At 48.8% G+C, this 15,106-nt stretch overlaps 1 protein-coding gene across 1 annotated transcript in view; it reads right to left on the bottom strand.

The window, feature by feature from the left end:
• LOC144146237 (uncharacterized) overlaps positions 1-15,106 on the bottom strand; it is a 146,642-nt gene that overhangs the window by 8,219 nt on the left and 123,317 nt on the right. The window contains exons 4-5 of the mRNA XM_077678201.1: positions 13,379-13,525; positions 4,575-4,651 (exon numbers count right to left, since the gene is read on the bottom strand). Coding sequence (XP_077534327.1) covers positions 4,575-4,651; positions 13,379-13,525 — 224 coding nt within the window. The remainder of the gene's footprint in view (positions 1-4,574; positions 4,652-13,378; positions 13,526-15,106) is intronic.

Genomic DNA, 15,106 nt, shown 5'->3' with positions numbered 1-15,106 from the left:
TGCATTGAATACCATGGACATATATGAGTTATACTAACTATCCCAGTAGTTCTCTATATGTTCACGCAGCACCACTATTAGCAACTCGTGCGTCCGTCCGTCCATCAGTGAGTGAGTGAGTGAGTGAGTGAGTGAGTGAGTGAGTGAGTGAGTGAGTGAGTGAGTGAGTGAGTGAGTCCCTTAGTGTTCTTGCTATAGCGGCAATTGTATGTCGCCTTTATTTCCGTGCGTGACATGTTCGCCGCTTTGATGCGAATATTTTGGGTGACGCCAGCATTGGGCCTGCATCACCCATCTCTTCAGGCAAAACACGTGTCTTTAAGCCGACCTGGAGCCTCACGGAAATATAAACACCCAGGGGAGGGGGGTTGGACGCTACACGAAACTTCCTTGGCTTACACCGGATGCTCTTTAAGAACATTCTGATTTCGAATTCGAACTCTTACAGCTGTTCCGAGTCGCCCACCGACGGCGTCACTTTTTGTGTATGTTAGCCTAGTAGCCTCTAAATGCATTAGCCAGTGGGTGAACACACTTTGAATTGCAGTTACCGGACAGCAAGAACTTTTCTTACCCTAAGCGGTAAAAGCAACAAAAAAATTAAAGCAGTTTCACACAGCGTAAAAGAGATCGGAAGTGCGGAGCAGTGATTAATCCGCCTGAAGGGCTGTGGTGCCGTTATCCGCTCATTGCGACCGCCCCTCACGATCTTCCCCTCCCTTCTCACTCTTCTCTTGATGAAATGAACAGAGGTTTTGTCCAATGCAATTCAAATTTCCCACCTTCGCACTGCTTGCGCGCTCTCTCCCTGGAACAGCACGAGCCCCCGGGGGTTCTGTTCTTTTTAGATGCAGGGCATCTGATTCACTCGCCTTGTCCCTCCGGCGTCGTCGTTGTTGTCGTCGGCGTTGTCCACCCCTCTGCCATTCTCCTCGCCGCGCGAGCTGCGCTCTCCGCCGCTCTCCGCCGCTCACCCCCTCTCCTCTCCGATAACGAACACTCTCTTGCGAGGGGCATTGGATTGGATTGGATTTGATTTGATTGGATTGGATTGGATTGGCTTGGCGTGGATTCGGTTGGATTGCATTTGGATTGGATTGGATTAAAGTGGATTGTGTTGGATTGTGTTGCGTCATAGCCGCGGCACGTTGCGTCATAGCCGCGGCAGACGCGCTGGGGCCGGCGCATGTGCAGTACTCTCCCTTCCGCGGTTTCCTCTCCTTCGGGCGCGCTGCGCATATAACCGGTGTGCCGTTCTCCGTTCTCCGGCGAAGCAACATCCACGCTTGGCTCAAACACCTGGAGTCCACGCCGCTTTACAAGTACGCCAACGTCGTCATCGACTGGGACCAGCTTACGCAGTCCCCTCAACGTTATGCGCGCTATAAAACGCGTTCCCTTCGCCGCTCCGCCTATGCGTCGCATCTACACAGGGGTTCCCGCGAGGGGAGGTGGGAGTTTTGTGCTTGCTTTCATCTCGCACATTCCGGAGCCTTACTGCGTAGTTTGGAACGCGTCGTTTTAGGATGCCGCTTTTTTCTCGTACTGTCGTAAAAGCCAACCCAGCGGACGTTCCTAACTAAATGAACGCGGGGGCTGCCGGTTAATTTCACAGATTTTCCCTCAAATGTACCTGCAGTTTCCTTCGCGCTAAACAGCGGGGATATGTATGACCAGCACCAGTGGTTCAGGGGTTTCGAACGGTTATGACTGTAAACACCACTTGTTTTTGGAACCCTTTGTTTGGGTCCGTTACAGCGTAAGGCTCTGTTTGGGTCCGTTACGTCGCTATGCCGCCTAATTTCGGTGGTGGCTAGACAGCGTGACAGCGGACGAGGTACGACGAGAAGGCGGAACCCCCAAGTACTCTGCACTTAACTTGGAGGCAACAGCGCATCAATTTTAAATCCAATCCCGTCCATTACGCCTATACGCGTCAGAACCAAACGAAGAAGCAGCTGCTTTGACAATCTCTGCTGCTAGTTAACATGAAGTAGCGAGAAAGAGTTTTGAAAGCATTTGTGTGAATTTATTGCGCGTGCACAGCACTGTTGGGAATCCATAAAATAAATTCAAGCGGCATGTCCTTGCATTTACCCCTTATAGGGATAGCAACGAAGGTGTCTGCCCTTGCAAATATGACGATTTAGGCGTCATGAGTAAACCTTGGCGCCTGGAGGTGCATAGGGGACCGGCGGGTGCAAAGAGGTTGCTTCTGCTTAGGGCCTCTATTTGGGGCGTACGAACAAGAAGTGTCCCAAACGAAAGTGCGTATAGAATGACTGAATAAACAACATATAAGAGTCAGGACAAAATCCAGTCGTTGACACAAACTTAAGAAAGGAAGGGAAGGGGAGGGATTATGCGCAACGTTATTGGTCAAACTGAGCGTTCAAATACGTCTCGAACAAATGGCGTCGCTCACTTGACTGCGTCATTAAAGGGACCCCGAACACTGCCGATAAACGGTTTCCCTATTTCCTTCGTGCCAGAAAGCACTGCGAAAGCAACAGTTATCACCAGCACAGAGCGGCACTGCGTAGATTTGCTCGATAGCAACGTATACGTCTTCCAGCTTCATATTTGTTTTGCGATTTTATTTTGGGCGGTTATCGAAACGTTTTATTGCTGCAACTGAAACGCGACCGGCCAATAACCGTGACCCGGCTTGAATGACGTCATTCAAGCGCGCGAACGATTCCCAGACCATGAAAGAGAGAAAACGATTTTGAGCAAGTTTCGAAGTTACCTGATGGGCGCAGAGCAGTAATATTTGGCACGTTGAGGCTACCCAATCTAAGTAGTGAACGCGCTTGTCGACTACGTTCTGAAAGCATTGTAGATTTTGAAGAAAGTTGAAAAAAGCGTTCCCCAGTCCTTTTTCTATTGCTGCTTGGGTAACCGATCACAGGGGGAGGGTCGGGGTAGTACAAAAACGGAGTTAATACACCTACACGGTTCGTCTGCACGTGCGTGCCGAGTTTTAATGTCGTAGCGTTGGATTGGAAACTTTTATTTAATTAGATCAAGAGATCGGCAGCCCGCTCATTCCACTTTTGTGACTGGGGATTTCCGTACGCGCCTGCCACTCAAATTTTAGCATTTCCATCTCGCCGTTCGAATTGCTGCTGCATAAAATACATTGCACGACGACGACTACTTTGAATGATACGTCGTCGGGCATGCAACTTTGCTTTTCAGACCACTTTTTTTTTTGTAACACAGAGCCAGGCAGCCATGGCAAGGGGGGATAAGTTTGGGAAAGGAATGGGCGAATTTGAGGGGTATAGTACACGCACGCATACATAGATAACATACTGAAGTGCAATTATTCCTCGTCCAATTAATTCGACCACTCGGCATGTCAAACAAGTAAAGCAGAACAACCCTGCAGCCTGACTTTAATAAGACTTTCTTATTAGCGAGCGGCACGAACTCCGTGATCTAGTAAGCTAAATTGGCGGCGTGTGTGTGGTCTGAGCACACAACCCTAACGGCGAACGTGCAACCGCATCCCGAGTACATATTCCACCGAATACAATTCTGTCACGGGTCGTGAAAAACTTCATGACAGCGGTCTATACACTGGCTTCATCCACTACGGGGGAGACTGTGAGACGTCGGCACGTACCAGGCGGCGCGAGCTCGGAGTCGATTCTTACGTGACCGTGCGTCCAATGATAAGCTCCGACCTCCGACATACAACGATAATTGTCGCGGCCGGGTGGCCGCGCACGCGTTGTGCGCTTCCTTCAAACTGTCGTTACGGTGGCTCTTCGTTTTATCGACGTTTTGACGGCATGCGGGCAAAAACCGCGCTCCCTGTTTGCACTGGGCGAATGGGAGTAACGGAAGTCAGATTGGAGCCTAACGACCATGCTAAGCGCTTGATGGACTGACCGCACAGTTGTTGCAATATGTATATGGAGACCGCAGTGGTATAATGAACGCCCCTTTGCCCTAATGTTTCCCGTGTTTTCACTGCGCGGTTGAGGCAATAGCGGCCCCCGTATATACGCCGTTTGAAGAAAATTATTTGTAAGGAACATAGGCATTCTTGTTAGCGTATGAAAATAGACAGAACACAAAACCAGCACGTTAGAGTAACGTCGATAGGATACTAAATCCGTACGGGAAAATTTTATCACTTACGTTTAAAAATCGCCTACTTCTACAGGGCTTCCCGTATATGCTAGCGTTGGAAGTTAATTATCCCAGCCCCACTTTATTCAACACAGCTGTCGAAAGGTGCAACTCAGCCACAATTAAATGAGCTTGCGTCATCTCTAAATGTAACATTTGCTTTCCTTGCAGGAACACGAAAACCATATGTAAAAAACAAAGGCAAGTGATTATTCACATTATCGATTGTGCAGTGAAGCGGCCACATCAATTACCAAACAAACTGCTTGGTGTTGTTCGACGGGTGTATAGATTAGCGGCACGAAGCTGCATACCAGAAAAAAAATTCTGGAATGTCTGAGCGGGTGAGATTGCGGGACGATGATTCCGACGACGTAACACCACTTGGCGAACTTGTGATGGCATCCATAGAAAAACTCTGTCGAACTCACTTTTTTTCCCTCTTGCCGGCTCCTGTGTCCCGAAATCCTTTGGCAAAAGGATTGTTGTCGATTTTTAGCTGGGTGATCTGCGAGAAAGCACGCACATGCCGTTAGTCAGTGAAATTGCGTAAGGAAGCAACAAATCGTCACGTTCAACTAAACTCGTCAGCAACACGTATCCTGATTAATTTTTTCGCAGGCAACTTACGGCCGCTTATACTGTTGCACACAAACCATAAAGTCGCTCCTTCGGAAAAATATATAGGGGACACGATTGTGTTGTGCAATTATAGATCCCTGAGAGAGAGAGAGAAAGAGAGAGAGGGAGGGAGAGAGAGAGAGAGAGAGAGAGAGAGAGAGAGAGAGAGAGAGAGAGAGAGAGAGAGAGAGAGAGAGAGAGAGAGAGAGAGAGAGAGAGAGAGTAAACATATTTATTGTCTTCTAGAATAGAGTCTATAAATCATGCCTCAATAGTGACCTCGCCCGGTTGACGACGTTAGACCTGCGAAGCATGACTCTGGGCCTAACGTCAGCACGTCGCATGCCAGCGTTGTCCCCTCCCTCTGCTGAGCATCAACCTTCGCGCAAGCCAGTTATTAATCGGAAAATACGGGAGGCTTCACGAAACAGGCAGGACTATATACTAATAGCGCTTTCGCGCTAAAACGAGGACAAACAGCCAATCAGACCTCCCAAGCACTTGTCGCCTCTGCCTCGAGGTCTCAAATGTTTCTTTTTCTTCTAATTTTTTTCCGAACGTGATTATTTCGTATGGGCCCCTTTTCCCGCATTGTCAAATTCGTTTTACATAATACCTAAGAAATGTCTGGAAGAAAAACAATAACACGTTGACTCGAAAATTCCATTTATCTGGAATAATAGAACGCCAGCTTATTTTACAAACATTTTACATCTACGAGCACACCTAAAATAGCACTGCCGTAATTCAAACCAATGAACAGCACCGTTTATTTCCTTTCTCAGCGGTGGCGCAGTCGGGACACAGAAAGACGAGCTTGACGCTCAACCTTCAAGATGTCGTTGAAGTTAAGGCGTTTTCAACATTTGATGATGATTGATTGTAGGGTTTAATGCGCCGACGCAACGCGGGCGATGAGGCGCGCCGTAGTGGAGGGCTCCGGATTAATTCTGACCGCCCGGGGATCTTTAACGTGCGCCGAAATCTCGTACACACGGGCGTTTTCGCTTTCCGCCTCCACCAGAAAAGCGCCCGCCGCGGCCGGCAATCGAACCCGCGCCCTCGTGCTCAGCAGCACAACGCCTTAGCCACTGAGCCACCGCGGTGGGTATATGAAACAAAGGACATTTATCTTAGTAGGCTGTATAGGTTTGGGAGAGTTGGTAATCTTTTTGGTAGTAATCTTTCGAGCGAGTTGATAAACATTTATCTTCCCGGGTAACCTTCCCTATTCGAGTCAGTCTGCTGGCAGCGTTTCCGGGTGCCCAAAGCGGCCAACTCCCCCTTGATGCGCACAGTGAACACGTTGCTGGCGCCCGTTGTATAGTAGCAGGGCTCCCTCCGGGCCGAGGGCCCCATCAGAGTCACTTTTCCGAAACACATTTGCGGCAGCCAGGAGCTCGGTGGGAGCTCCCCTTGCGGGCCTCGCATCCGCTGATGCATCTCTGAGACGCGACAAGCTCCTCAAACAAAAGGCAACACCGAGGGTGCAGCGACGCGATGGGCGATATGCCGTCTTCCTGCGACAGCGGCTCGACGAAGGCGCCTTGGCTGAGGTGTCGCGTGGGGCGACATCGCGTGACGCAGCACGATCGTTTGGCGCGGCGCCTGAACCCGAGGCTAATGACGAAAGCGGCCAGCATGCGCAACTCTGTTATCGTTTCTCCGCCCTCCTTCCTTCCTCTCCGTTTCTCCAAGCGCGCCATCCCGGGAGGATGGCGTACGAAGAGGACGATTCGAGCGCAACCGCGAGGTTTAAGAATTGCAGCCTCTCCGAAGAAGACTTCCTTCAGCGCTTTCTCGACAATCATGAGAGCGCGGACGTCCGCGCGCACCGCGCTCTTCGGGGTTAGCGGTGATGTGCACGGCAAAGGAGCTGCGGTGTGGCGGTTTTGCGCCAATCGCAGACAGGCGTTGTTTAGTAATCGATGCGGCGGCGTCCGTTCACAAGAAACGAGCGCGGTTTCATTTCGGTGAAAGGACAAGCGGCGCGGTGAAATGTGCAACCACAGGCAAAAACTGTACTAACAGTGCCCAAGCGTTCAATACCCGAGTGCTGGTTGATTGCTTTCATAGGTTGAGATAGTGGAGCTCCTGAGGCTGTCACGCTGTAGTTAGCATTACAGAACCGGATGTTCATTGATGTTGATGTTGATGGAGCTGGGCGCTTCAATTCAAGGATAAGTCACTACACTGTACTTTTCGCGCAAAATATAATGCCGATCACAGGGGCGAATTTCGCGCGCGGAGAGGCACCACACTTGCACCATAAAGCGGAAGCTTCGAACCGGCACGCCACGCCGAGTTTGTGCTTGGCGACGCCTCGAACGCTGCACACAAAACAGTCTGTGCTAGAGCTATCTCTTCCAGAGATATCACTATGTCCTGGCCCATCGAAGGTATCAAAGTAAAGCGCACATAACGTTGAACTGCTAGATTGCTAGCCCGCACAGCTTTGGCGCGGCCGTCCACTCCGTGTGTTCTTCGTACAGCCTGCACGCGCGAAGCCAGCGTCCGAAGCTTCCAGCGCGGTGCGTATGCGCATGCCGTGCAGGCAGCAGCGGCTTCCGAGGGCAAACATCCCTCCCTAATCGCCGGCGCCCTGTTTGTTAGCTCTGCGCCGGTAATGAACGCGCGCTCCTCCGGACGGAAGCGTCCCGCGCTGACGGATCCCAGCACGTCAAGCATCGGCCAGCTCTCGGCGCGGCAGATGCGTCTTTCCTCACGTGGAATGGAGTTGTTCCATCATCCTCGCCCTCTCTTCCTGCTCCCGCAGTCGTCGACACGCCCCGAATATCTCTGCTTACTTCTTACTCGGGGGGCCCAGCTATCTCGTCCGCTCTCCCGTGCAGCCCGTAAGGCAGGTGTGAAGGCTAAGGCAGCCCCGGCACGCGATTCCAACGAGGAAACGAAGCTAACGGCCAAGGTCTTGCACGAGCTCCTACAGCGAACGTAAAAGGTTCTCATACGGCGAGTGCAGCTTCAGGCTTCCCGTCGATATCAACTGCAGGACGTATTGGGTCCGTGGTCATGTCCCAAACGTGCCTCCCGCGATGCAAAAGCTGTTTGCGTATACCTGAACGGTCGGTATCGGAACGACGACGAAAAGAAACGAATAGCGTCAAATACTCTTGCCACATGCAACGGACCACAAAACTGAAAAAAAAAAGAAAGAAAAAACTCAATTATTGACCAAGAAAGAAACTTGAAATCGCCGCTTTATCTGGAGCCGTTGGAGATACAAAAACCACGCCACACGCCTAATCTGAATGAGGGAACCCTCCCCCCACAGTAAACGCGTTGCTTACGTCACGTGCTGACGAATACATAAGCTTCTGTGAACGCTCCGCCCCAGTTGTATACATGTCTTCTGTAGAGAAAGCGAAACGTCTCGTGATTGTTTGTTTCTAAAGTTATAGCAGTTTCTTTTGGTCGGTGTCTGTCGTTTTATTGAAACACAGGTCTTGACTTGCAGACGCTGTAAATAACTGAACTAATCCGTGCTCACTTCATCATCATGACCATTTTCATCATCATCGGCACCGTATTTCACTTAGCGTAGCAAGCTAGACAGTTTAGCTTGGCTGACATCGCCAGACACATTAAGGATCTCTCTCTCTCTCTCTCTCTCTCTCTCTCTCTCTCTCTCTCTCTCTCTCTCTCTCTCTCTCTCTCTCTCTCTCTCTCTCTCTCTCTCTCTCTCTCTCTCTCTCTCTCTCTCTCTCTGTTATCAGACCTGTAGGTCCCCGAAAGTGCCTCTATGCTTCTGACCGTGTTTTATCGCTGCGGCGATGTCCTGAAAGGGCGAATGGTACTCAGAAGAGAAGCATTAATTCCTTTATTGTCACTTGGAAGGCGTGGAAATATACGTAGGTGCGAGCCTTTCAGTTCCGATTTAAGTTTTACTATCCAAACTAAGAGGCGTGCCATAGAGGACGGCTCCGCCTGCGCTGAAACTTCGGCACACGAGCATTGTACTTTTTTCGCCTCCACGAGAAAAAACTTGCCGCGGCGAGTATACGTCCGAACCCTTGCAACTGTAACACTTGTGATCGCGCGCACTTGCATTCGATATAAGCGCACCGATGCAATATCACAGCGCTCTTTCAACGACCACGACGCCGCTTCCGCGCGTTTCGATCGAATTCTCCAGCCTGTGGTTACAGACGGAAAGCCTCCGAACGTCAGAGGACTCCGAAGTCCTCAGCTGCCAAACAAAAACCGACGCACTCTAAAAATTAAGCTTCGAACTACCATCCACTCCTACAAGATAGCGTAGACACGTGCATGCTACCATAGTGAAAATAGATCACATTCAAAGAGCCCCAAAGGACTCCGTCAACTCCGAAGAGAAAAGAAAAACAGTTCTCATTCGCTGGCAGCCATTATGGAGTGAACCGTCCAAAACATAGGACGAGCACCGAAAGAGGCATAATTAACTTGGAAAAAGACAAGAAAAACACCGCCGAGTCAATAATTGAATTCCTTTCCACGGACCTGAAAGAAATAAAAAGTTGGCGCAACCCACATAATGGCGCAACCTACCTTCATACAAAGAACCAAACATTCAAAAAACGGGGAATGACACGACATTCAGCTAATTATGTAGCGCAGAAAAAAAGGCGCCCCACGGCATGCGTGGCTCTCTCGGCTTCTTCACCAAAGCTGCGCACCTGCGCCTGATGCATTTTGACTGGACGTGTCTTTATTGCAGCCGCTAAATGAGTGTTTTATTCACCCCAAACGGAGTCCCCGTGAACGACGGGAGAAACCGCGCCACTCTGGCGTCCCGTGTATGCCTGCTGCACAGTAAATCTCCGGATGCCATGGTCCCTCACCGGAGAACAGACATGGAAGCTCGTTTTATGACCAGCGACCACTCGTCTCTGCCCGTATATGAGCGAAGAAAAAAAAAAGCAAAGCAATAAAAGAACAAATGAGGAGTCGCCATCTTCCATACATACATTACTGGGGTTGCTTTATACCCTCGCCACACGAGCGCATTATTGGGAACGGGCAGCCGGTTACCGTTCGTCGCAGTGCAATAAAATGGGTTCCCGGCCGTCAGTGCATGCCGTCAAAGTCGTCAATACTTGGCAACATGGACGCGGCCGTGTCGGTCGTAGAGGGCAACGACGGCACGGTTACGTTGAGACTGCATGTTGCATGCAGGTCGTGTCGTAAACGCATGCTTCGTATATGGCGTTATGTTGCATTCAATGCATGCGTGATGGCTTAAAGTAAATACGCCGATCTATGCTCCACCAATAGCACGCATTTGCCTGTCTCCGTCTGTCTGTCGGTCAGCACGCATGCCTGCAGTGCGTGCATGTGTGCGTGCGTGCATGTGTACGCGGGTGCACGTGTGTGCACGTTTGCGTGTGTTTGTGTGTGCGCGTGCGTGAGTGCGTGTATGTGTTAAAAACGTCACGTGCAGGTAGCATTGTCCTGTTCACCCGAAAGGGGGGGGGGGGGGGAATAAGCGGTTTTGCGTAGTACTTACGAAGCTATTAATTTTTCCACCAAACAAGATTTTGTTCAGTGAACTTTGGCCTACGTTTATCGTAAAACCCATTTTGCAGGAACTGACATAAAACAAAATAAAGTTGCGGTCGCTGTCTAAGCCCTCTCGTGTACGAGATTCCCAAGCGACTCTTTTTCAGGACTTGGTCAATGACTGTAATTTTACATCGCTATAGACGCCGACTTGAGGAACTTCAGCCGAACCCTTGACTGAAATGTGTACGAATTCAACCCGTGCATATGCCTACATTTACGTATACAACCAACACATCTAAATAAACCTGCTTCAGAGAAATACGGTGTCCCATAGGCAGATAAATTATTAAGCAAGTTACTTGAGCAATGCCGAAACCGGGCTATCACTATAATTGTTCGTTGGAAATATCTTTTTTTTTTATTGATGAACCAATGAACCGGTCTTGTTGCCGGTTCAAATATGGGCCTATGCGGGTCCCCCAGAGGGGCACATGGGCGCTTCACTCCTCAAAGAACAAAAACGACAATGTAAAAAAAAAAAGGCGGGAAAATAATTTAAATCACGACCGCGTGAGAAGCCTTCCGTGCCTCTTCTCCGCGAGATGGCTGTGCCCTACATCCATTCACCAGCCGTGACATCGCGCTAAAAAAAAGGAAAAAAAGCTCCGAATTAAATTAAACTTAGTTTGCTAGAATTTTCTTCCCTGCTATCCAAATGTGTTTTATTTCGCTCAGCACTTGGGTTTGTTTTCGAAGCCGCGATAAATTACTGTTCCATGCTGCGGATAAAATAAACAAAAGGTCTTTTGTCGGAAGTCAAGTGGCCCAATCAAGCCACGAAGGTGAGAGGTCAGATAAGGCGCATGCAAACCGCGGAATGTTTCCTGCAAGAGCACAGTTACAACAGTACATAGTGCATCATTCGCCACGCTTCTTGAGGGTGAAACTGTTTAGATAAAAATAATTGTAGCAAATAGGTAGCGCAATAATTTCCCCCGTGCGAATAGCACACTAAACGACTCGAATTAACAAGCTCTTCCCTTACCCTCATAAAAAAACCGCCATCCGAGCACCGCCTCAATTTTCGTCCATTGAACCGATTACAGTAAAGGACTTTCGTTAGGCGGAAATTATCAGCCCGCCTTCCCCGCTTGTTTCGAGAGCCTTGATTGAGATCGCACAGTTTCGGCGAGGTATCCTGTCAAAATGTCCCCCGAAGGACATCCAGCTCCACCAACGTCGGCCTAACTGATTTGCAGCGCTCGATTCTGTTGTTCTTCCCGAGTCCACCTGTCCGAGCTGTAAATCTTGCCTTTATGATGCGCGAGAAAAGTTGGCAGAATGATCGCTGCTTTGTGACTCGGCCGGCAGTCGCTGAGCCGGGGAGCAGTGTATCTATGCTCCGACACCGGCTTATCTGGTGTCAATCATTCCAACAACATCCAACACCCTCCCCCCCCCCCCCCCCCCCCCCCCCCTAGCCAGGGTGCCCAGTTTTGCTGACTATTAGCGAACTTTAGGCGCTTGGTTTTATCCAGAGTCACCTGACCTGCGAAAATCGTTGGCCGCTTGTAGCGTTTTCTTTTATCGCGCTGCGCTGCTTGTATATGACAATGGTTCAACTGCAATTAGCATAAACCTCATTTACTTTTTCATTCTTAGTGTAATAGACTCGCGATAATCAGAACTCGCACAATTCAAACGTTCGTTTAATTCAAACAAATTTCGAAATTTTGGTTGGGTGGCAATGTTTTCAATGCATTTTAAAGCCCCCTCATTAAAACCGCTCCATTTTGTGTATTCGGTTAATTCGTACTTTTTGCTTATCCTTCCCGGAAAATATCTGCCGAATTAGCCGCTTCTAGCTGCACGCTTTCATCCTTTTGAGCACATTGCTGGGATCCGCCAGTTCTTGACCGGTGCAGAAAGAATTCGCAATAAACTGGCTCCCCCATCGAAAACTGTTTTGAACTCTCGTGCAAGGACAGAGCAGTCGTCCGTTATCCGTGATTTTCTTTTCAAAGTGTGAATAGCGCTTCAGTACTGTGCGTGAACATTGTAGCATTAAATATATGTGAATGTTTCATTACGACACAAGTTTGTATGATGCCCCGAGTCATATTTATGAGAAATTCTGATAGTTCCAACTTCTGATAATTCAAACAAAATCGTAGGGTTCTTTCGAGTTTGAATTCTTAATTCTTAAATGCAATACTCCTAACCTCGTGGTTTCTTTAAGACAACCATTGCACCCTTTAATTACTTCAAAGTTTGGAGTAGCAGCAGCTCCTCTTCAGATTGGAGAGAGAGAGAGAGAGAGAGAGAGAGAGAGAGAGAGAGAGAGAGAGAGAGAGAGAGAGAGAGAGAGAGAGAGAGAGAGAGAGAGAGAGAGAGAGAGAGAGAGAGAGAGAGAGAGAGAGAGAGAGATAATACTATTTGCAGGTAGAAAGTGAGGAGGAGGTGTAGGGACTGATGCGAAATTGAGAGGCCAGGTCCAGGCTTCTGCTGACGGCTTCCTGAATGAACATCGGTAAGTAGCGCTTGAAACAAGACGAAAGCAGAGAAGGCACACACGACGGCGCTAACTCGCAACTGTTTTTATTACGCATAAACGCAAATATATACTCAGAATGAACACGTGCCCAGGTCAACCCCTCGAAGGTGGGGTTTAATAAGCACAAGATCACAAAGGTTACAGAATTACAGTGCGATAAACACAGGATTACAATGTTCACGTTCAACAAGCAACCCACATAACACCTAAGTTAATGCATTCGATAAGATGCATTCTGAGTATATATTTGTTTTTATGCGTAATAAAAACAGTTGCGAGTTAGCGCCATCGTGTGTGTTACTTAGTGTGTTAAGTGCTACTTAGCGATGTATCAGCACCAACTATATATAGCCTAGCTGTCGATTTTCCTGAATGAAGTCAACCAGGTCGCGTTGCTCCTCTTAACTTCTAGTTAAGGTCAGCCACTCTCTACTGCATTAGCTAAACCCTCCCATAAATAGTTATTTTTCTCTGTCTCTTAATCACCTCAAAGACTATCACTCGGAATATGGCTGGGATATTAATGCACATCATAGGAAAAACGACCGGCGTCGGACGCACCTTCTCGTTCTGGTAGGCCGTGACTGCGATGAACTCGGTCTCCTTGAATACGTACGTCCGGAAAGTGCTGTACGGGAGCTTGAGAATGTCGTTGGCCCGCACCAGGTGGAAGCGCGGCTGGTACTTGTGCATCGAGTTCAGGATGGTCTGCTTGAAACGGCGGGGGAGAGGAGAAGGAGGAGGAAAAGGACGGAAATACAGGATCAGGAAGCTGCGACCACTGACACCGGTGGTTGAAACAGCACGCGCTAGCTTCTGCTACATTTTGATCGTAACATGGTCGCGAAAATAACAGGTGCGCAGCTCCTCATCGCACCTCCCCCCACCTTTCCTGTAGAGACAGAAACCGCACCAAAATAAGACCAATTGATGTAATCAATTGTTCAACGGCTCGGCTTTCACTTAGCACGATGTACTATGAAGACGAAACATCCAATGTGAGAACGCTCCCGTTCATTTCGACTGAACTGATGGGTTTCAATGAAATTGATTTGTATTCAATTGAATTGATTCATAGAAATATCAGTTTTTTTCGTGCACTTTTGTGGTCACCATTAGAGAACACCACACCAGAATTAAAGCGCGTACCGCATAGCATTAACAGAGAATATCTTGTCGAAGCTGAAAACCTGTGCAAAGCAGCAATACGGCTCCGTTAAAAAGCATCGAGAAACGGTGACATTTCGAATGCGAGAAAGGGCCGCTTAAGTTCCACAAATAACGCACCAATCTAACTCCTTTTTACATATACCTCCAAGCGAGTTCGTTTCTCAGAATTCCCTTTTCTGTGAGCATTAATGGATCGACAAAAATGAGCACATAGCTCGCATTGATGCTGCATGCGTGTGCATCAGTTACAGTGGGCTGCTGGGGTAACGTGAGTGAGAGTAATCTAAAGAATTCTAGCGAGGTCCGGCCTGAGACGTGCCCACACCAGCTATAGCAAGTGTGGTCACTTCGTTCTTGCCGCGTGACCAGTGGAGTAGCCATAAATATTTTTCGGGGAGAGGGGGGGGAGGGGGGGGGGACGGTGTTATACGCCACTGGCAAAAAGAAAAAAACCTAAAAGTAAACATAGCCTGCGCGCAAATATCATTTCATTTTCATTCTGTTAATTAATTTTCTTATTTTGTTTTTACATTGTAGTAATATACCAACACGCGCTGTAAGGAGTGCTCGTAGGTCGTCTTCACCACAGCGCTCGAGAATGACCAATTGAGCTAACAAAGTGTGCAAATACAGTGCACAAGTCCCAACATACTATTTAACTAAAAAGAGTGCATGTGCGCAGGGACAACAGGCAAGGCGAGAATGGTGTTTTGCATTGCGCAATGTCCCTCCGCAGATGCCTTTTTTACCTCAAATTGAATGCTCGTCCACGGCAGCGGTCGAATTCGCACACTAGGTCACTTCGATTCTGAAGCACTGTGGGGAAGATGGCCTACGTGGAACGTAGAGTGCGAAGTGTCAACAGCGTGTACGAATAAAAGGCATGAAAACGAAGGAGACACAAAGGAGGGGAGGGGGGGGGGGGGGGTGCACCGATCAGAAAATTTCGGAGGTGGGGGTTCTGACACAGAAACACCCCCCCCCCCCCCCCCCCCTGGCTACGCCCCTGCGTGTGACCACACATTTCGTACGCCTACATGTACTTAAATTAAAAAGTGTTACATCACACCCCTATATGTTCTCGCTTGGAAGAACAAACACGAAAAATACACGAACGCC

This window comes from Haemaphysalis longicornis, unplaced genomic scaffold (genome assembly GCF_048455015.1).
Source record: "Haemaphysalis longicornis isolate Haplotype H1 unplaced genomic scaffold, Haemaphysalis longicornis Haplotype H1 scaffold_7, whole genome shotgun sequence".
NCBI lineage: Eukaryota > Metazoa > Arthropoda > Arachnida > Ixodida > Ixodidae > Haemaphysalis > Haemaphysalis longicornis.
This window is presented reverse-complemented; position numbering and strand designations above follow the sequence as displayed.